General features: G+C 41.1%; 1 protein-coding gene across 1 annotated transcript in view; it reads right to left on the bottom strand.

The window, feature by feature from the left end:
• The window catches only part of HYDIN (HYDIN axonemal central pair apparatus protein), a 6673197-nt gene that overhangs the window by 2285890 nt on the left and 4365408 nt on the right, over positions 1 to 21899 (bottom strand). The window contains exon 52 of the mRNA XM_044079523.1: positions 10592 to 10790. Coding sequence (XP_043935458.1) covers positions 10592 to 10790 — 199 coding nt within the window. The remainder of the gene's footprint in view (positions 1 to 10591; positions 10791 to 21899) is intronic.

Here is a 21899-nt window from a genome sequence, read left to right as displayed (position 1 = left end):
GTAATCAGTCTTGATGATGGTCTCTCAGTTGGTGTATTGAAGTCAGGTAGTTGATGAGAGTGTCCTGTGATGTTGTTTTCAGGCTAAGGGTGGCCTCCTTGCAGCTAGGCCAGAGGGAGTGTCTTTGATGCAGGTTGGTAAGTCAGGGATGAGGTGGTGTACTCCTTCTTGGATGGTGATTGGTCCCGGCTTGGGTGCGTTGTGCGTCTTGAGGTGGGGCGGAGCATGATTAGGTATAAAACCTGATAGTGCTGAAGTGCTCTCAGGGCTTGGAATGGACATCATTCACTGCACTCCAGAACCAGTTTGATCCACTGAGAAACTGAGGGACACCAGGTTTCTTGTCAAGCATGGTTAGCCATTTTTTTTTCATTTGACTTTTAGCTTTTGACTTTTGAGCTGCAGGTTTTTCATTTTTGCAGATCAAGGGTGAGGGTGGTTTTTTTGTTTTTTGACCTTTGCCTAGGTTGGTGTTTTGTGGGTTGAGGTCCAGAGCCCTTGGTTAAAGGGGGTGGCTTAGCCAGCATGACATCCAGCTCAGAGCGTGGCAGAAGCAGCCTTTGATGTCAGGCAGTAGGCCCAGACATTCAGACTCTGTATCTTGTTGTGTGGTGGTGAATGATTATTGGTGGTGTGCTTAGCGTCATCTTACACTAGACTTATCTATATCTGCTCGGTGTGAAGTCATTCATGTAGTCACTTTCTTTCTCTGTCTCAGCAAGGGTATAATCAGAATGGTAGGGTCCTTTGTTCAGAGCCTCAAAGGAGGCAGTGTTTGAGGTAGGTGGAGTAGAGTTGGTTGTTGAATGGCTTGAGACTGAGGACCTGAAGAGTACTGTGTCCTTCGTTATGATTGTGCCAGTGTGGTGGTATGGTGATAGCCTGTGTGTCTGCTTGCGTTATGTTGTGTCTGGCCCTACAGGCTGGTTTGTTTGTGGACTTCTGACTGTGAGGTCTATGTGTTGCAGGGGTTGTGTCTGTGTGTGGTTGTTGTGGTTCTGTGCTGGGCTGGTGGTGCATTTTGTTTGTGGCTTGTGAGGTAGTGAGTGTCTTTGTGCTGAGGTGTTGGTGAGGTGAGGTTGTGTTGGTTTTGGTGTGGATGTGAGTGTGGGTTTATAGTGTGTGTGTTATTTTTCTCCTCTGACAGAGAGACCCAGTTACTATTCTTGAGATGTCTCCAGTGAGGCCCTGATGTGGTTATGGGATTTCCAGTTTGTTGTATGTAGGAGGTATAGTTATTTTGGCTATTAAGGTTCTGTCTGTTTTGTGGAGGTAGGTTTAAAGAGTATGAGCAGGGCGCTCATGTTAACGTGTTTAAGGGTGTTTTTGCGGCAGTGGAGAAAGAGAGGCAATGGAGAGGGAGGTCAGCTAGGACTCGATCACAAGTCTGGGACTGGACACCACAAAAAACTGGAAGTGAGATATCGGCTAGGCTGGGTTACTGGCTAAAGTTACTAGTGCTAGGTGGTGAAGGGTGTAAGGTAGGAGGAAGTGCACTAGTTAGGGGTTAGAAGGGTTTAATGATTAGAGAGGTATAGATAGTATATAATAGGTAGTAGAGTAGGAGTTTTAGGATTAGCTGATCAGATGAACAAGAGTGGAGTTTAGGTAGTTTTTAGTGAGTTTTAAGAGTGTGCCCCAGTGAGAATTAGGTAGAACAACCGTTAATAGTTTTAAAAAGCTGAAATGGGCAGAGTGGACTTTGGAACAAAAGGATCATACAGGAAATGGAAAGTTTTTTTTAAGCTTTGCAATAATGCACTCTTAGGCCACTCCTTAAAAAAAAAGCTAGCAGCTCCTTAGGGGCTGGGAAACAGGACTTACCTAAGACTCTACCCTGACCAAAAGACCCCCTGGAGAAACACAGGAAAAAAGATAAAGCCCAAAAAAAGGAAAAAGAGGAAACAAAGGAAAGCAAAAGACAGTGTGAAAAAAAAAATAAATTTTTTTTTTTAAAAGTTTTTTTTTCAATTTTTTTTTTCAGCAAGAAATTGTTTTTTTTTCAATACAATTAAGTAAAAAAAATGCTACTTTTTTTTGTAGTAGCTAAGTTTTAATTAATTTTAGAAAATTATCATGAGAACAATGTTCTTTGGATGTTATTCTTGGTTTTCTTGTTCTCTTGTATGTTGACAGTGTGTTTATGATTAAGTTGTGAATAAATATGACAGCATGAAGTCTACAAATGCAATGTTAATATTTTATCTATGAATATGTTTATTTAGCTTGTTTTTTGTGGGCACACAGATGCAAAATGCAGTGTTTTTGGGCTACAATAGTTTGTCTGGCAAGAAGAGTGACTGCATCAACCAGCACCCTGTACTGGTCCCACAATCCATACCTCTCAACTGTTCAGATTTTTGCAAAATGTACAGATTTTTAGCTCATATTGTGGTCTGTTCCTCATAATATCTGTGTTTTTGTGGCAAATCAGTGGGATGATATGAGGACTGAAATCATTAAACAATGACATACATTTGACTTTCAGACTTCAAATCCTCCAGAAAAATGTATTTTAAACAAACCGTGTTCTCCAGCAACTTTCTAAGTTCATAAGAGCAGTATTTAAATTTAAAATATGTCCCTATTTTTGGGCCCTCCCCCTTTGAATTCCTGCACTCTTCACATATATGGTGATTAGTGCTTCACTATGTGCAATTTGAGTAAGAATCTCGGCATGACTCTTGTAGTTTAAGGGGTTACCAGATGAATTTCACTAAACGTGAGTTTCAAGGGAAGAGATGTTTACTATTTTTCATGCTAAAACTGTTTTCAGTAGGTGGTTTGTTTAGAAAATGGTTGTCAATGTTTTTTTTTGTTTTGTAAATTTTGAAATAAAATTTTTAAATGATATCAAAATCTCTGCAATAACTGTAAAAATAAAGAAGACAATCCAAATCTAGATAATAATTGCAAAAGTAAAGAAGAAAATAATATGTACACTGACAAGTTTGAATAATGTTTATGGCAACTGGGGAAAGACAGCCAAGTAATGTGATACTGCTGACAGAAGCCTGATTCATTACCCTGCATAAGGCTCCATTTGTCCCCAATCCAGCTCTGTTGACTCTGGTGGTGTACACTACAACAAGGTCAGACCTGTACTGAGTGATATTAGATGGGATAGCTATTCTTGATGACAGAGAAAACATAGGGAAGTCAAAAATGTGATGCAGGCATCCTACAAGTATGTAAGCTCCCCGCAAAATAGTATGTTTTAGGCAGTAATATTTCTGATTTTTGTATGACTTGTGGGTTGTACAGCAAAAGCTGTTGCAGCATTTATATTGTCTTTAATGGTTTAGCTTTATTCATTCCACTAAAAAAGTAAATTAATTAAAATTATGCATGTACAGTTTAAACATGCTGCATTTTAGTAACACAAATTGTCAAATACCTTCATATACCTTTTTTACAGTCTCCATCAACTGCAAAGGGGTTGACATTTGTCTGGTCATATAGTCTGCATTATTTTGGGTGGTGATCAGAACCACCTGATCTTCAGTATCAAGTACATATTAGTGTGCTACATTATTCTCTACTAAACTGGATGGTAAACAATTTCAACATTTAGTTAAAAACTTACTCTAGCAGTTAGAACAGAGGACTAAAGCTCCAATGTGTTAATGAGCTGATTCATGTGCAAGGTTTGAATCTTTCCACCTTAATTTACATAATGTTATCTTTGTTTGCCAGCCACTCCCTATTGCACAGCTGATCTAGATCAGGAAATGTTATGGCAATATCATCAGCACAACAATTTGCTAATTTAAGCTATAGAATTTATTCTTCAAGGGCAGTAGGTACTGCATTTATAGATGAAAAACATGAAACGCAAAATTGTTTAAGAGCAGTAATCTATGCATAATTATTAGTTCTCTTTAATGTGGAATTATTCAAATTACTTTTATTTCTGCATAACCTGTGCATATTGACTTAGCATATGTCATGGGGTTATTAATTATTATGCTTTCATAAATGGTCTTTTGTTTAAACTGTGCTACACGTGGCTGGTTGTTATGGTACGATGCTAGTGATCTTTATAGTTTCATGTTGTTCATCCAAAGCCACCAATAAGGTGTGCTGTAATTTATTTCTTCATAACAATAAAGGTTGTACACAGTCAACAATGTGGCTGTAACTGCTGGTGACAGTGGAGGCTCGCTGTGGATAAAACTACCTTATGGTCTTATCATCTGGTCAATTTTAAACAGTCTTTAATTTGGCTTTGTAGGACTAGTATGTGTGTGTGTGTGTGTGTGTGTGTGTGTGTGTGTGTGTGTGTGTGTGTGTGTGTGTGCGTGTGTGCATGCGTGCGCATGTTCATGCGTGAGAATTAAGTTGGAATACTTTAACTACTGTATGTTTGTGTGAACCCAATTTAAAATGTGGCTTTGGTCACTACTATTATTATTATTTATTTATTTTTTTACACAGACATCTGAGAAGGATGCAGACAACAATGTGTTTATAATTGCTACATTTGGGGGTAATGACTATGCATAAAAACGTGCAGACAGTCTGCCAATGGCCATATGCATTTTCAAAGAATGATAGTTTCAATGCATTTTCAATGAATGTTTCAGTTGCCTCATGTTAAGTCTGCTTTCAATGTGAAAATGTTTTGTTTACCAGTGGGGCTAACTTAGTGGTTAAGGGATTTCTTTCATAAGCACAAGGTACAGGGTTTGATTCTTATCTTTTGTAACTAGTTATTGGTTAGGTATGCAACGGCCTGCAAACTCATTGTCTAGTATTTGCCCATGAACATATTTTGGGGGAAAAGCTGGCATAATGGTTAAAGTCTTTACATCACAGATACAAAGTACAGGACTTGATTCTGACCTCAGGTTACTGGCTAAGCTAGTAAGTGTCTGCAGACTTGTAGCTTACCTGTGCACCTATGACTGAATCATACTTCTCAACTGTCCAGACTTTCGCAGAATATACAGATTTTTGTTTCCTATTTTTGGTCTGTTTTTCATAAAATTTGCAGTTTCCTAGATTTTTGTGGCAAATCGGTGAGGAGTGAATTCCCTAAATAATGGCATGCATTTCAGTTTTAGCCTTCATATCCTTGAGAAAATGCATGGTAAGACAAGACCTTTTATTCTAACAACTTCCTGAGTTTATAAAAGCAATATTTATAATTTGCCCATTTTTGCGTCTTTGTCAAATTTTCTGTGCTAAGAAGTTGAAAACTATGGAGTGAATGGTGTTTTGGGGTTGAGGGTTGGCGTAATAGTTAAGGTGTTTACCTTACAGACATAAGTTACAAGATTTAACTCTCACCTTGTGAAGCAAGACAAGGCTGAAAAAGGCTCCTTTGGGTTGTTAGCCTAATAATCACCTATAATGCTATGAAATGGTCAAGAGGGTTTGTGTTAATAAAATTTGAAATAAAATTTTAAATTAACGCACTGTAATTGTAAAAGTAAAGAAGAAAATAGTATGCATACTGACACATTTGAACAGTGATGATAATAAGTGGGGAGAAAGAGGTAAGCAATGAGACATCAGAATGGCTAAGGGGGAGCTGGTACATTACCCTGCCTACAGTCCCATTTGACCTTGATCTGGGTCTGGTCACTACACAGGTAGCCACAGAAGGAAAAGATGTAAACACAGAATAGTGGTCAGTGTTAGGAGCCATCCCTGAGAAAGAGTAGGAAAGAATAAATACTCCACAGCCTGATAGTCCTTAATATTAGAGACTCACCTAGAAATGCCTACATGTGGAACGAAGAAATATTAATTGTAAAGATGGCTCAAATTGAAAACAAGGAAAACTACATTTGTATTTCAAATATCACAATGAACAATGCTATTTAAAAGTCTTACTTGTATATAGCATCATAAGAAAGATGCTGTTTTTATGTTCGACCGAAAAGAAAAAAAAACACAAATCCTAAATATCCACTATTGTAGTGTTGAGACAATAAGAGAAATTTGAATAAAGCTGGATATAAGCAAACAATAGTGTATATTTAAGCAATAACTGACAAGGTCGGTGTGATATATTGAAGATTTACCCATGGTTGGCGAAGCCCAAATGATTAAATAATGCCAACTGTGGGTAAATTTCAATATACCTCACCATGGAGTTGGTTATTGTTACTATACAATGACATTATTTAAGAAAAAATACTCACTTTACTTAAATAATGTCTCTGTATAATGCCTCCGTGGTGCTTTTCTGCATTTTTCCGGTATCCTGGGGTCTTTTCTGATGTATTGCACATGTGTATGGGACTTGTGTTCCCATGCTTACACAGTTCATCAGTGCTGTGTAAAGGTAGCAATGGAGAAAGGAAGATAAAGAAACAGGGAGACTTTTAACATTTCCGAGTGTCGGGACAGACAAAATAAAAGCTTAATCAGGTAAGTTTCTTTAGTTTTGCAGAATGTACCGGATTATCCTCTTATTTTTGTCTGCGCCATCTCCCTCATTCATTTGAGGTCTTCTGTTTTCTCTTTTTGTTAAAAAAAAGAAAGAAAAGTTAACAAATTATGAGCTATACTAATGGAAAACATTCAGGGTGACTGGACCTTTTTCTGTTGATATATTCTTGGATTTACAACGGGCATGCTGGTTGGACTGACTAATCAGCATGGTCATTTTTGAATATTAATAGCCAGTCATTGTATAATTAAAATTAAATATATTAAAATTTTACATACAAAATTGTTTAAAAATAATTTCCCCAAAACAGGTACACTTTATTTAAGCAATAACTGACAACGTCAGTGTGGTATATTAAAGATTTACCCACGGTTGGCGTGGTTTAATCATGACAGTGAAGCCTGAGTGATTAAATAAAGCCAACCATGGGTAAATTTCAATATACCACACCACAGAGTCAGCTATTGCTATTATATAATGACATTATTTAAGAAAAAAAAAAACTTACTTTTCTTAAATAATGTCTTTGTATAATGCCTCCATGGTGTCCTTCCACATTTTTCCGGTATCCTGGGGCTTTTTCTGATGTATTGTGCATACATATGGAACTTGTGTTCCCACGCTTTTGCAGTACATCAGTGCTGTGTAAAGGTAGCGATGGAGAAAGGAAGATCTCCGTTGCTTTTTTTAAATTTTTTTTCTTTTGAAAAGAAAAAAAGAAACCAGGAGACTTTTAACATTCGGAAGTGCCGGGACAGACAAAATAAAAGGATAATCAAGTAAGTTTCTTTAGTTTTGCAGAATGTACCTGATTATCCTCTTATTTTTGCTTGCACTCTCTCTCTTGTTCATTTGAGGTCTTCTGTTTTCTCTTTTTGTTAAAAAAAAGAAAGAAAAGTAAAAAAAAACGATGAGATATACTAATGGAAAAAAAGTCCGGGTGTCCAGACCTTTTTCCGTTAGTAGATTCTCTGATATACAATAGGCACTCTGGTTGAGCTGATCAATCAGCATGCTCATTTTTGAATATTAATGGCCAGTCATTGTATAATTAAAATTAAATATATTAAGATTTTACACACAAAATGGTTTAAAAATAATTCCCCAAAAAGGTACACTGTATTTAAGCAACAACCAACAATGATGGTGTGATATATTGAATATTTATCCACATTTGGTGTGGTTTAATAAAGAGGGCGAAGCCCAAGAGATTAAATAAAGCCAACCATGTGTAAATCTTCAATATACCATACCACGGAATCGGTTATTGCTATTTTACAATGACATTATTTAAGGGAAAAAAACTTACTTTTTTTAAATAATGTCTTTGTATAATACCTCCGTGGTGCCCTTCTACCTTTTTTCGGTATGGGGCTTTGTCTGATGTACTGTGCATGCGTATGGGACTTATGTGCCCACACTTACACAGTACATCAGTGCTGTGCAAAGGAAGCAACTGAGAAAAGAAGGTCTCCATTGCTGATTTTTTCTTTTTTTTAAATAAAAAAATGTTTCAGACAGTTTAGGGGCAGGAGAGAGACAGAATGGAGGAAATAAAAGAAAAAAAAAAGCAGGTACGTGTCTTTAGTTTTGAATAAGATAGCTAATTTTCCTAGTATTTTCTCCATTCTGTCTTTCTGGTATGCCATGAGTCCAAATTTCAGATTTTTTTTTTTTGTTAAAAAAATAAATAAATAAATAAAAGTTACAGCATATAGCAAGTGAAAAAAGTTGAAGATCGACCAGACCTTTTTCCATTGGTATATGCTAGGATTTACAATGGGCATGCTGATTGGGCTTACCAATCAGCATGCTCGTTTTGGAATATTAATGGCCAGTCATTCTATAATAAAAATTTACTTTTGTGAAATACATTTTTTCATTGGCAACCACTTAAAAAAAAAAAAAAAACAGTTCATACCTTAAAAATAAAATTTTCTACAGAAAAAGTAAACTTTTCCTCAGAGAATTACGGAAAGTAAAAGTGTTTCCCCAGAAAGGTACTTATTTGCCTAGTCTTGGTAGACCACTGAACTCTTGAAGACTGCAGGGAAAAGCACACTTCAACAGCAAGAAAATTCTGAAGGTTTGACATCCTAACCACTGACTTTAAATGGATCATCTTGAGCCATATAAGCACTTAGGGCACAAAGAAGGTGTTCTAAAGCTTTGGATGCTGGCCTGTTGTCATACCTTTGGCAGGATATAACTCATATAGCTTAGGCTATTACGCCAGTAATCCAGTAATCAACATATGTCTGGTCCTCACCAAGAGGGGAAAAGGCCTGGGGTTAAGGTCATGGGACTTTTTAGCCAGCATACTTCAAAAGACTGTAAGGTTAGCCTAGGATGTGCAGTTTTATGGCATAAAAGAGTTATAATGTTATTGGTTTGTATATCAGTGCTAGATATTAAAGTGCAATCTGTTTTTGATAGTTGTAATTTAGGGAATTCTCACTGATAGCCTGTTTCATTTAAATATTAAGACTGAATATAAAGTAACAAGTTATTCAGAATTTGGCTAGTGGATATAATATATACAGGTCTATGGTCATTTATACCCCATCTCTGCTGTGTTGTACAAATTCACTTCTGAATCATTCAGTGTAATAAATTACTGGTATATCCCTGACTTCTGGGGATGGCAGGGGGCCTAGGAGTCAATACAAGGGAAATGTGATAGCAGAATAGTGTCCTTTCTCAGACAATAAGAGAAAATAGTCTATGAATTAAGAACAGTGAAAGGAAGGGGTAGACATTTTCTCATCCAGAAAGATTTTTTTTGCATTGTTTTCCAAAGTATCAAGGAGAAGAGTATCCCTCCTCTTTTTCCTTTCAACACTGTAAACATTATCCAGCTTAAGAGCTGAAATGATATTGCAAATGCCACTATATACTTAGTCACTATATTTATAGAATATACTTATTCATAGTCGCTTGTGCAAATGTGATAGAGGTATCCATGACGCTTACAAATGAGCACAGCAAAGGCAAGATTCATACAGGCCATTTATGTTAATGTGAAAGGCCTTAAAAATAATGAGATGCAATGAGAAATGTTGTAAAGTGGCGTATGCTAATGAAGTGGTTTTGTAATTTATAGTCCAACATCCACACAATATGCTCATCCTTTGTTACAAGTGATGCTTCACCTTTGATACTGTAGTTGCAATCTGTAATCATGTCCCTAGCCAACCCCTTCAGTGGTTTGTGCAAGTTTACACAAGAACTTCCCTAACACACAAATTAATTATTTCCACCAGCAACCCCTTCTGGAGTATGTCCAAGTATGCACAATCACCAAAATGAAACATTTCCCCAAGCAATCCCTTCTAGAGTATGCTCAAGTATGCAGAATCATCAAGATGTAACATTTACCCAAGCAATCTCCTCTCACATCTCCATATTCTCCTGAAAAATTGATGCTTACTGGCTTAATTTCTGGGCTATTTGCATGCTTGGTATGCCAATGACCTTATTAGAGATTTATGTACTCAAACATCTAAGACCCCTTATCAAAGTATTAGCTGTCCCCTATCGTTTATGCATTAAGCATGTTATGTTTATAACACGCACTTTGCAATTCTGTATTCATACTTAAAGTTCAGGATTTGCATATCCACATAGCTCCATTCTTTGCAGACTACTGCTACAAAAATGTGAAAGCCGAGACTATGAATACCAGCCTCACTGTCGGAGCTGAATCTGTACTTGCTTACCCTATAGCAACATATTGCCTGCATCACATACCATACTGCTTACTACTAGAAGATTAGCTTCTGGTTGTACAATTGCACAATTATTGTGATAACTGACTTTGTATTTGGGCTACATCTATTAGCTGTCTCTGCATATTAATGTACAATATGTAATTAAGCGGTTTACTTTTATGTGGATTTTTCCATCCCCAGGCCAAACAGGAAAATAAATCCACTGTTTCAATTTTCTACCTTGATTAACAAACAAAACAGAATAAAATAAATATGCATAAATGATGATGCACATCAGAAAGACGAAAAAGGAGGTGGAGCTCAGTTCTTGAATGCTTGAAGGTGCTCTAATCTTTCTACATCTACATCCAGTGTCCTAAGCTTATGCTTGGCAAGCAGTAATACTAGATGTATTATTACCATTCATTAATCAATACCACCAGTCTTGATGGATAAGAACTCTGCTTTTGCACCTTACCTCCAGCCGAATAACTTTCTTTGCATTGACGGCCTTCATGGCTCTGAAGTGCAGATGAAGTGAGAATTCTGACTTTGGTAGGATGATGCCCTGATCTTGTGATACCATGAAATCATCTCCTAGGTTCTCCAGTCCAGTGATACGCCATGCTACTGGAAGCAACATGCTGTTTCTCAGAAATAATGTTTTTGTGTCTTTTCTGTCAGGAAAAACAAAGATTACTGGACAGTTTGACTCTGCAGAGCTATCATCTTCGATTTTCACAGAGAGTAAAAGAATCCTACTAAAAACATCTATGGTGCACAAAATTATAGTGTCATATCTAGGGTGATAACTTATTTTTTGTTTCTTTAGAAGACTGTGAAAGACTAATAAAAATATTTTTGAATTATAATACCGAGGTGTAACATTTATGGACTTCTATGGAAGAAAATTATAATAACAATACATTTCCCAGAGTGCAAAATAAAATATCATACAGCTCAGAATAATAAAGACATAGCGAGATTCCTGATGCCAAGTGAATTGAAGGTGGATGAACAACATGTTGTTAGTGAATTTAATTTGCAGTGCATTACACAATATAGTGATTAAGAGCCTTTATTCATCACTTTTGTCCTCTAGTCACCCGCTGGCTTACTGACCAGTAGTGTTATTTAAACAGAAAGGCAGCTGAAGCCATATCTCTCAACCTCTTAGAACAAGAAATCTGGGCAAAGCCATAAACAGGGGACAAAGGCTAACAAATAGGGACAATTTTTAAATATTGCTCTTAAAACTTAGAAAATTGATAGAATAACATGTTTTAATTAATATGTATTTTTCAACAGACATGAAGTCTGAAACACAAATGTCTGTCATTATTTTCTGATTTGAGTCCCAAGGATTTGCCAGAAGACCACAATTTTATGAGAAACAGAACAACAATGTGAGGCAAAAATCTGTACAGTTGAGAGGTATGGCTGAAGCCCATACAACTTACAAACAGGTGCCATGCTTTAGGATTGTACTTGAACCAACACTTCTCTGAGCAGAAAAAAACTTAACATTTTTTTTATATATACAGAAGAATTTCTTCATGTCAATAATTAATTACCCATTACCTTCTTTTCTAAATCAGGGATGCGTCTGTTCTATTAACTTAAACAATATCAGATTAGTGAAACAGTGTTTAAATTTCTGGCTATTAATCTTGCACCTTAATCCTGTCAACACGGCTCTTGACTTGGAAAAATCCATTTGGTAGTCACTGTCTATTTTTCCAGCAAGAAATTAGTAAGATATGGAAATATTTAGAAACATGGCATACTTGTGAGGTAAATAAAGCAAAGTACATTCCATAAGAGGAGATCTTAAGGAGAGGTCATGGTAATCCTAAATCATAACATTAGGATTTACACTCCTCTCCAAAGTAGTAACCATCTTCACTGCAAGAAGCCAGCACCGGTCTGATGCCATGTAAAGTACAGACCGGGAACTCAGGATTCCCTTATATATTTCATACTGGTCTTTGGCCTCTGTGGTTCTTTAGTCCTGTATCTCTTAAAGTGAAGTATGCTTGTGGTACACAAAATCTACTGCTAACCTGCTATGTAAGATGCAGTAAATAAATAAACAGAAAAAGTGTATAGCTTTATACAAAGATGTGATTCATAAACCAGAAACATAAGATTTCCATACAAGTGGCTGATTTTTCTTTAGTCATTCATTAAATCTCTCTTCCTAATTCCAGTGTAGCCTTTTCCCTAATTGTGCTTACCATTCATCAAGATCACAGTCAATACGTGTAAGTATGTTCACCTTTTTAAAGTGTGTTTTCTTTCTGCATAGTTGTGTGAGCAGTATATTTAACAAGGAGTGAAGAGGGTTTGATCCTCCCTGACCACTGTCAATATTGTGCATCACGATGGTTTCAGTATCTGTATATTGTGGATTGCTTGAGATCAATGACTTCCTGTTAGGGCATTATGGAGCCAGATGATCATAGATAACTCAACACAGAGTTGCTCAGCATACAGGAACTAACTAAAACCAACACTAAATGGGAACATTTGGATAGATAACAAGGCAATACAGGGTCCACCCCCCCCAACCCTAGGAGAATTAGAAGTTATGTACTTACCATAACGTTCCATCTGAGTAGGTGGATTCATTTGTCTGCAACCTATGGGTTATGGATCTGATACCGGATCCGAACCGGCATGGTTTATCCAGCTATGGATCTGAGCTCCTAGCTCCTCCCCTCACCCATAATGCCCTGCTCTCCCTACATGACCTCAGATCGAGTTTGCCCTGTATCAAATACCCTAATCAAAGGGTAACACATTCTATGCACAGGAAACCGACAAGGCCAGGGGGATAGGAGGGCGGGATGGTTGCAGACAAATGAATCCACCTACTCAGATGGAACGTTATAGTAAGTACATAACTTCTAAATCTGAAGTAGGAGATTCATTTGTCAGCAACCTGTGGGACAGAGTCCCCAGCTACCTGAATCTTGGGTGGCTGTCATGGAAGGATATTCCGGAGCACTGCGGAGCCAAAGGATGCTCTACCTCTAGACGTGATATCCAGCTTGTAATGAGAAATAAAGGTATGAGATGAAGCCCAAGTGGCTGCTGAACAAATGTCATCCAGAGGAATCCTAGCCTTAAAGGCTGCTGAGGTAGAAACAGACCGGGTTGAATGAGCATGGACTCCGTCAGGTGCGTACCTCCCGGAAGCTTGGTAAGCTAATAGAATACACTGGGAAATCCAGCGTGACAAGGAGACTTTGGAAATTGGTTTACCCAGATTGAATTTGGCAAAGGAAATGAACAATTGGTCGGATTGCCTGTGACCAGCTGTCCTGTTAAGATAAAAACAAAGCTGCCTGTGAACATCCAATGAATGCAGCTTGTACTCGCCTTTGTTCTGATATTTAGGAAAGAAAACAGGGAGGTTGATGGGCTGATTAATGTTTGCTTCCGAAGCTACCTTAGGAAGAAAAGAGGGATTGATCCTGAGGTACACACGGTCCGGATGGAAGATCAAGTAAGGCGGCTTCATGGACAGGGCTTGAAGTTCCGAAACTCTTTTGGCTGAAGTAATGGCTACTAAAAATGCAGTCTTAAGAGATAAGAATTTTAGATCTACTGTGGCCGCAGGCTCGAAGGGGGGAGCGGTCAAGGCCTAAAGAACCAAGGAAAGATCCCACGGTGGTACCGCCTGCTTGACAGGGGGTCTAAGCAGAAAGGTGCCTTTTAGGAAGATTTTACATAATTTGGCAGACATAAGAGGCTGAGAGTCATGACCAACATGATAATGCGAAATGGCAGCTAGCTGAACTTTGAACATGGAACTACTGACGCCATCATTAAAAAGAGTGGTAAGGAAGTCTAGAACCAAGGGAAGAGGAACCGTGAAGGGATCTAGACCTTGCTGCTCCGCCCAAATGGAGAATCGCTTCCATTTACTGCGGTAAGTTTTTCTGGTAGAGGGTTTATGCGCCGCTACCAGAATGGCCTTAATGGGAGACGAAATACCGGGAGTCCTGATTAGGAGTGGAACTGGGGCAGCCAAGCAGTCAACTTCAGGTTGTCCAGGTTCGGAGATGGTAGGTTCGATGGGTGTGATATCAGATCCGGAATGGGATCTAGAATCCAAGGTGGATTCACTGAGTGAGACCTTAGGTAAGGGAACCAGATCTGTTGAGGCCAGAACGGGGCTATGAGGATCATTCTGCACCCCAACCGAGAGGCTTTCTGAAGAACCTGGAGCATCAGAGGCAGAGGGGGGTATGCGTAAAGAAGACCGAGAGGCCAAGCATGCACCAGAGTGTCTCTCGGGGAATCCCCTGGAGGAGGGATTAGAGCAAATAAACTGTCGCACTTGGTGTTTAAGGGAGAAGCAAAGAGATCGCAACAAGGAGTTCCCCACCGTGCAAAGATACGTTTCGCTACTTGAGCATTGAGAGACCACTCGTACGGGGAGAGAATGGTGCGACTGAGCTTGTCCGCAAGGATGTTGGACCGACCCGGAATATGCGTTGCGATGAGAAAGCGGTTGGTGGAGATCGCCCATTCCCACACTCTCATGGCTTCCTGACATAAAGGGTAAGACCTGGTTCCCCCCTGTTTGTTGGTGTACCAGACCACCGACTTGTTGTCTGACTGAATCGCAATTGTTCCCAGGGGAAGAAAGGCTTGAAGTGCTTGCAACGCCAAGAGGACGGCCCTCATCTCCAGAACATTGATATGCAGGGAGGTCTCTGAGTCGTTCCACGTGCCTTGGACCGTCCGTCCCGCAAAATGCCCCCCCCACCCGAGGCAAGATGCATCCGTGGTCACTGTGGCAAGAGGGGGAGATGCACAAAAGGGGCAGCCTCCTTGGAGATCCTCGGAATGGAGCCACCACAAGAGAGACCGCTTGCAAGCTTTGCTGATTGCAATGGGGTGATACAGAGGGAGAGAAAGATAAGACCATTGTACTTGAAGCGTCCACTGAAGTAACCGCATGTTCAAGCGGGTGAGTGGGAGAAGAGAAATCGCTGCCACCATGGACCCTAGTGCCCTCAGGACCAATTCCGCCGGAACTGAGTTGGAGTGGAGGATGGCCCGCACCTGGAGTCATAGATTCTGAATTCTGTTGGTTGTGAGGAAGGCTCTTAAATTCCTCGTGTCTAACCTGGCACCTATAAATTCTATCAACTGAGTAGGGGCCAGGTTGGACTTTCCCACGTTTATCGTGAGTGGGAGAAGAGAAATCGCTGCCGCCATGGACCCTAGTGCCCTCAGGACCAATTCCGCCGGAACTGAGTTGGAGTGGAGGATGGCCCGTACCTGGAGTCATAGATTCCGAATTCTGTTGGTTGTGAGGAAGGCTCTTAAATTCCTCGTGTCTAACCTGGCACCTATAAATTCTATCAACTGAGTAGGGGCCAGGTTGGACTTTCCCACGTTTATCGTGATGCCTAGCCAGGGAGCTAGATGAAGAAAGGAGTCTCTTGCCAAGGATAGTAGATGCCTTGTTGGGGCGGTGAGAAGCCAGTCGTCCAGGTACGGAAAGACCTGCACCCCCTGAAGCCTCAGGTGGGCCGCAACCACTGCTAATACTTTGGTGAACACCCTGGCGGCTGTGTTGAGACCAAAGGGTAGGACCCTGAACTGGTAGTGACTGGCTCCCAGCCGGAAGCGAAGAAACCTCCTGGACCGTCTGTCCATTAGTATGTGGTAGTACGCATCCTTGAGGTCTATAGAGCACATCCAGTGATTCTCTCCCAGAAGGGGGAGGATAGATTGTAAAGTGACCATCCGGAACTTCTCCTTGGGAACTGCCAGGTTTAATAGGGGACAGGTCTAAAATGGATCTTAGGTTCCACGTCTTTTTTGGCACTAAAAAGAACCTGGAGTAGAACCCTGATCCGATCTGGTCTGGGGGGATGGGCTGGATGGCTCTTTTCCTCAGCAGATAGCCAATTTCTGCTGAAGCGGCCTCCCTCTGATCGGGTGGAACGTCGGGGAGGGATTTTGGCTTTGGGACGTGAAGAAAAGAGATTTTGTATCCGCTGGATATAATGCGGAGGACCCAGCGGTCTGATGTTATGGACTCCCATGCCGCTAGGTGCTCCGAAACACGTCCCTCCAGAGTGGAGCAGTCGGGCAACCCCTCAGGGTTGCTGCGCGGGTCGTTCAGAGAAAGGTTCTCTGGACCCGAAATTCCTGGGAGTCCCTCTGCCCCTGGGGCGGTGTCCGCCCTGTCCTCCTCTGCCACGGAAGGACTGGTTGTCCGGAGCGGGTTGGGATTGCTGCGACTTCCGGAACCACATCTTCTTTTGGCCCTTTTGGTTCCTAGAGTAGGACCTCTGGGGCACAGAGAAGCGGACTCCGACGGCAGACAGCGTCTTCCCGTCCTTCTCGCTCTGGACCAAGGTGTCACGAACCGTCTTGCCAAAAAGGGCAGAACCATCAAAGGGGGCGTTCGCAAAAGACGCCTTGAAGGGCTCTGTGAAATCGCAATGGCGGAGCCAGGCCTGGAGTCTCGTGACTAGGCCTACTCCTGCAGCTCTAGCGGCTCCCTCAGTAGCATGGGAAAGCAACCGCATAGAGGTATTGGTCACGGACCGAAGAGTGGCCATACGGGTGGAGTGCAAAAGCTTGTCCTCCTCCGACATGGACTCTGGGGGGGATGCAGCGTATTCTTTGATGAGATCGCGCTGCATCCTAATAACATGTGCCAGATAGTTGAGCGCCCTCACTGAGAAGGTCGCTGAACTAAACATTCGCTTCCCCAAGTGGTCTATCATCCGAGACTCCTTGCTCGGAGGATGAACTGAAGGACTCTCCTGGGCGAGTTCCCTCTTAGTGGCTGCTGCCGTCAACATGGCATCTACTGGGGGTCCCTTACTCCAGTGGGCATGGTCAGCAGGGGGGGCTAAGAATCCTGTCTGGCCTTTTGGGGATTGGCTCCACAGTGTCCAGTTCCTTCCATGCCCTGGTGGTAATAAGGTCCACCAGGAGGTCGGCAGGAGGGGACACCCAAGAGGTAGACGGGCCCACTTCAAATGCCTCAAAGAACACAGACTCATCCAAGGAAGACTTTGGGGCAGACCACCCACCTCTTATACGAAGCATTTCTATGATGTCACCAAAGGAGACATCCTCGGGGGGTGATCTTGGGGAGCCTTCCCCTTCCTCCAAGTCCGTGTCTTCAGTTAAAGACTCGGTGGAGTCTATGTGCCTCCTTTTACACGTGTGCTTGCGAGGTGCCTCCTTGGGGGGACTGTCCGAGGAGCCCTCGCAAGCAGTGTCTTGTTCCAAAGGAACTGCTTGGGGCATTGAAATGGGCTGTCCCAGTGGCCGGGTGACGGAAGCCTGACACAGAGCAGATGGAGTGCGGGATGGAGCCGAAGCAAGTGCCGGGGGTCCGGAAGCCCTCAACAGAGTCCTCTCCACTACATCAAAAGCCGAAGGGGAGCCGGCCTCGACCAAAGGATCCGACAGTCGGCTCCCCCTCGGATCCGAGGAGTGGATCGGAGCCGGCGCCGAGCCCCTCGGATCCGAGGGACCAGTGCGCTCCGACACGGACGGCGCCGAAGGCACACTGAGTCCCTCGGATCTGAAACTCGGGCCAAGGCTCCGAGAGGTCGGATCCGACACACTCGAGGGCAGGGTCGGATCCGAAGTACCCAGTACTATCGGAGCCGACCCACCCCTGGCTCCAAAGCTGCCTGGCTCTGAGCGCTCCGATCCCGGGTAGCGGGTCGGAGAAGGAGCCATGGGCTTGAAAAAGGGGGTCGAGCTCCCCCGCAGGGGGGGGGGAGCAGGAGCACTCCCATCTGCATCTTGGCCTGGATGAACCTTCGCATCATCCGGTCCAGATCGGCGTCGGAGAGACTATAGGTCAACCTCGAAGAGGCTACCGAGGTAGGCCTTGAGTACCGCCTCGATAGCCTCGAAGGAGGTTGGGTCTCCTCCTCCTCAGGTCACGGTGAAAAGGTTGGGGACCGGAGCCGAGGAGGAGGAGAACCAGTAGCTAGAGAGGCCGGAGGAGAAGCCCGCTTAGCCGGCGGGGCCGAGACGGAGGTCTCGGCCCGCCACTTGTGGTGCTTCTCTCTCCGGTCCTTCTTCCTAGCTTCCCTCTCCTCCGAACCCATAGAGGGAGTTTGAATCCCAGGAGGAGGAGCGGGAGCAGGTAGGGCAGGTACCGCAGGAGCGGTAACTACCAAAGGGGCGGAGGCCAAAGCCGAGTCTGGGGGTAATAGTCCCGCCAAGACCAGCTTCGACCTCCGCTCCTTCAATGCCCTGGGGTTGAACCCTGCACAGATTGAACATCCAGAAGTGACGTGTTCAACCCCAAGGCATCGAACGCACCGAGTGTGGCCATCCGCAGGGGACAGCTTATGGCCACACTTGGAGCATTTCGAAAATATCGCCTTTGGGGCCTCAGACATTTTTTTTTTTTTTTTTTTTTTTAAACAAAAAGAAAACTAACAAGTTAACAAGTTAACAACCCAGTCACACTAAAGGCCCCAAAGAAACCACACGCACACAGCTACGCTACCAGCGAGGGGAGGGAATTACAAAAAAATAAGTAATTTAACAAAAAATTAGTTCAAAGGGGTGAGAAACCTAAAACTTTCACACAAAAAAACTATTTATTTGACAAAAATACCCTTAGTAAAATACTAAAATAGCACTTAGCTGAAGGAGCTCAAAAATCCAGCTGTCAACCATGAACGCGGCAAACTAGATCTGAGGTCATGTAGGGAGAGCAGGGCATTATGGGTGAGGGGAGGAGCTAGGAGCTCGGATCCATAGCTGGATAAACCATGCCGGTTCGGATCCGATATCGGATCCATAACCCACAGGTTGCTGACAAATGAATCTCCTACTTCAGATACAGAGTTACAAGTTGATCTGTAATACAGTGACAATTCTTCATGTACTGTTCAACACAAACCAATAGCCCCTCATGTTTATCAAACAAATGGCCAGTATATCTATTGATGCTTCTTAGTAACTTCCTTGGACAGCTACAGTTAAGAATGAATTTGTAAGCAGCTGTTACCATTGTAAAACAGACAGTTTTTTGCACATAGTCAAGTTGAAAGGCAGTGCAAGAAGAGCAACATAAGTAACGTCAGCTAAAATAACATCACTGAATTTTATTTTTCTCTCTCTTGGAAAAAATGTTACACACTAGAAATATTAAACACTCTAATATTTACTTTTTTAAGATCACCTTATGATAAGGAAGGCAGTTTACTATTGTTAGTTGTGTAGAAGATTGATACATGAAAATATAAGAGCACAATTTAAGAAAATGTTCTAACATTCCTTATGGAGATTAAAGATGAGGAGATGAAGTAGCTTATATACAATAATCTACTTATAAAAAGCTCAAAGTCTGATATGTCAATGATACTAGAAATTCTAGTAAAACATCTTTGTGGCATGTCATTTATAACTTGTTATTGTAAGACAAAGTGTAATACTCTGTGATAAAGTAAGGTCTTAAATGCAAAGTGCTTTTGATTGATGTAATACAGCAATGTTAGATTTATCAACATCAAAAACCAGAATTTCTGTATTTACCATAATGTTAGATCATGTTCATCCTAGAACAAGCAATACAACTGTTGGCATAGAGCTGCTTGTCGGTCCTGATCCAGCCATCTGCTAGTGCTCCTAGACTGTAGCTCCTAAAGATTTTCCTCCCTTAATTTCTTTGTGTCCTCACTAACCTCAAATCAAATTTGCATACCAGAATGGCATAAGTTACATACTAGCTGTTATACTGAAGACAGAAAGAAAAGGAACTATATATCAATCTCCAGGGCCCTTGAAAGAGGTGACAAATTTGGTATGGCGTAGGAGGAAAGGATGTATCAGACAGACTAGGATAAAAAGGATCCAGTGTTATGTAAGTACATAACTTCCATATCCTATTTCCTCTATGTCTGTCTGATCCTACTGTTGGGACAAAATCCCAACATGCCTATTACCTTGGGGTGGCATCATGACAGGATATTTTTCAGAACTGTATGTCCAAATGAAACTCTAGACCTAGATATGGCGTCAAACTTATAATGTTTAGCACAGGTATGCAATGTAGACAATGCTGCTGCCACACAAATGTCATCCACAGATGGATTTCTTAAAAAAAGCAGTGGAGACTGAAACAGATCTGATGGAATGATCTCTTGGTTAAGATGGTGAGATTTTATTTCTGGAAGAAAAACAAAGGAGATACAATCAGAAAACAATCTGAATAATGTTTGCTAAAATATTTTATTGCCTATTTTATTTGAGACAAATGAAAAAATAAAACATCTTTCTGGAATGTTCTAATTCAGTTGTGGTACAGTTCACGTTGTCTATGAATATCTAAGATATGTAACAAGTACTCTGCTTTTCTGGAATGGTTAGAGAAAACTACAGGTCCATGTACTAGTTGATTTATGTTACTCTCTGATGCTCCCGTCGGGAAAAAGGATGGGTTGGGTTTCTCAAAGTAACTTTGTTATTGTGAAAAACTAAGTACAGAGAAACAGATAATGCATGCAGTTCTGACATTTTTCTGGCTGATGCAATTTTGATCAAAAATTGTTTTTTTCCAGGATAAAAACTAGGTCTGCAGAAGGGGTTGGATGGAAGGGGATGTAGTTTTAATTATTTATTTTTGTTAACCAGGCTAGTCCCATTAGGATAATGGCCTATTTTCAGGCAAAACCCAAGGTGCTATTTATACTACTAGGGATAAATTTGGCTAGGGCTTCAGGGAACTCCCCCTACTCATCACTGTTGTGAATGGGACCCATTTTGGAGGAGAACTTCCTCTTTCTGTTCCAGGTGCAGAGGCAGCCCAGAGAAAGAGGGAGGCAGATGGACAGAGAAAGATATGACAGTGTGCTGAAAGAAATGATGGATAAAGTAAATATTAAGACTGGAGAATGTGTGCAGAATTCTGAGGAAGTGTTTCAAAGAAACCTGTTTCGTGGAGATGAGTCAGCAAATGATGGATGAATAATTGCAATTCTCTAGTTGGGAGAGTTGTGGAATGATTTACTTAAAAAAATGATAGTGCATTGGTGGTGAAAATGAAGGAGATGTTTCCTGGGGGAGGGGACATTATGAAAAAAATACAAAAGGAAGATGCAGAGACAATCCTGAAGAATAGTGGTGAGATGGAAAACATATGCAGAGAAAGTAAAAGAAGGTAAAATTGAAGTAGTGGAAAAGAAAGCAGAAGAAAATGAAAAAGGGAAGTATGCAGTAAGGATTTAAAGTAAAGAAGACAAAGAAATGGACAGGTCTGAACATGTGGGACAATTTAATAGCTTCTTTGGGTGTAAAACCAAATGAGGTAAGAGCATTCATTCTTATTAACAAAGATACAATTTGTCACATTATATTAGAGACTGTTTTTCAATGGAAAATTTTCTTGGAGAATATGAAAAAAGAAAGACAAGTAACCCATGGAATCTTTATGTGATAAAAGCATTTAAAAAGGAAACATAAAAAGATTTATGTACACTTTTGAACAAAAGTAAGAGAGACTTTGAAAGGACATTTGAAAGTTTTTTATAAAGAAGTACTGGACATTGCAAAAGTTTATGACAGAATGGGTTTCTGGACTGGTGGATGGGGCTGTAATATTATGTTAAAAATAGAGACAAAACAATTATACATATATCAAGCACAATAAATGTGGAGGGGAATAGGGGTGTTGTAAAATACTGGGGACAACCCAAAACATGTTTTTTTTTTTTTTTGTGGAAAAGAAGAACCTTTGATAAGTAAGCGTGACAAAAGAAAATGCTATATTT

Source organism: Protopterus annectens, chromosome 8.part0, assembly GCF_019279795.1.
Source record: "Protopterus annectens isolate FY-2018-M chromosome 8.part0, PAN1.0, whole genome shotgun sequence".
Lineage (NCBI taxonomy): Eukaryota > Metazoa > Chordata > Ceratodontiformes > Protopteridae > Protopterus > Protopterus annectens.
This window is presented reverse-complemented; position numbering and strand designations above follow the sequence as displayed.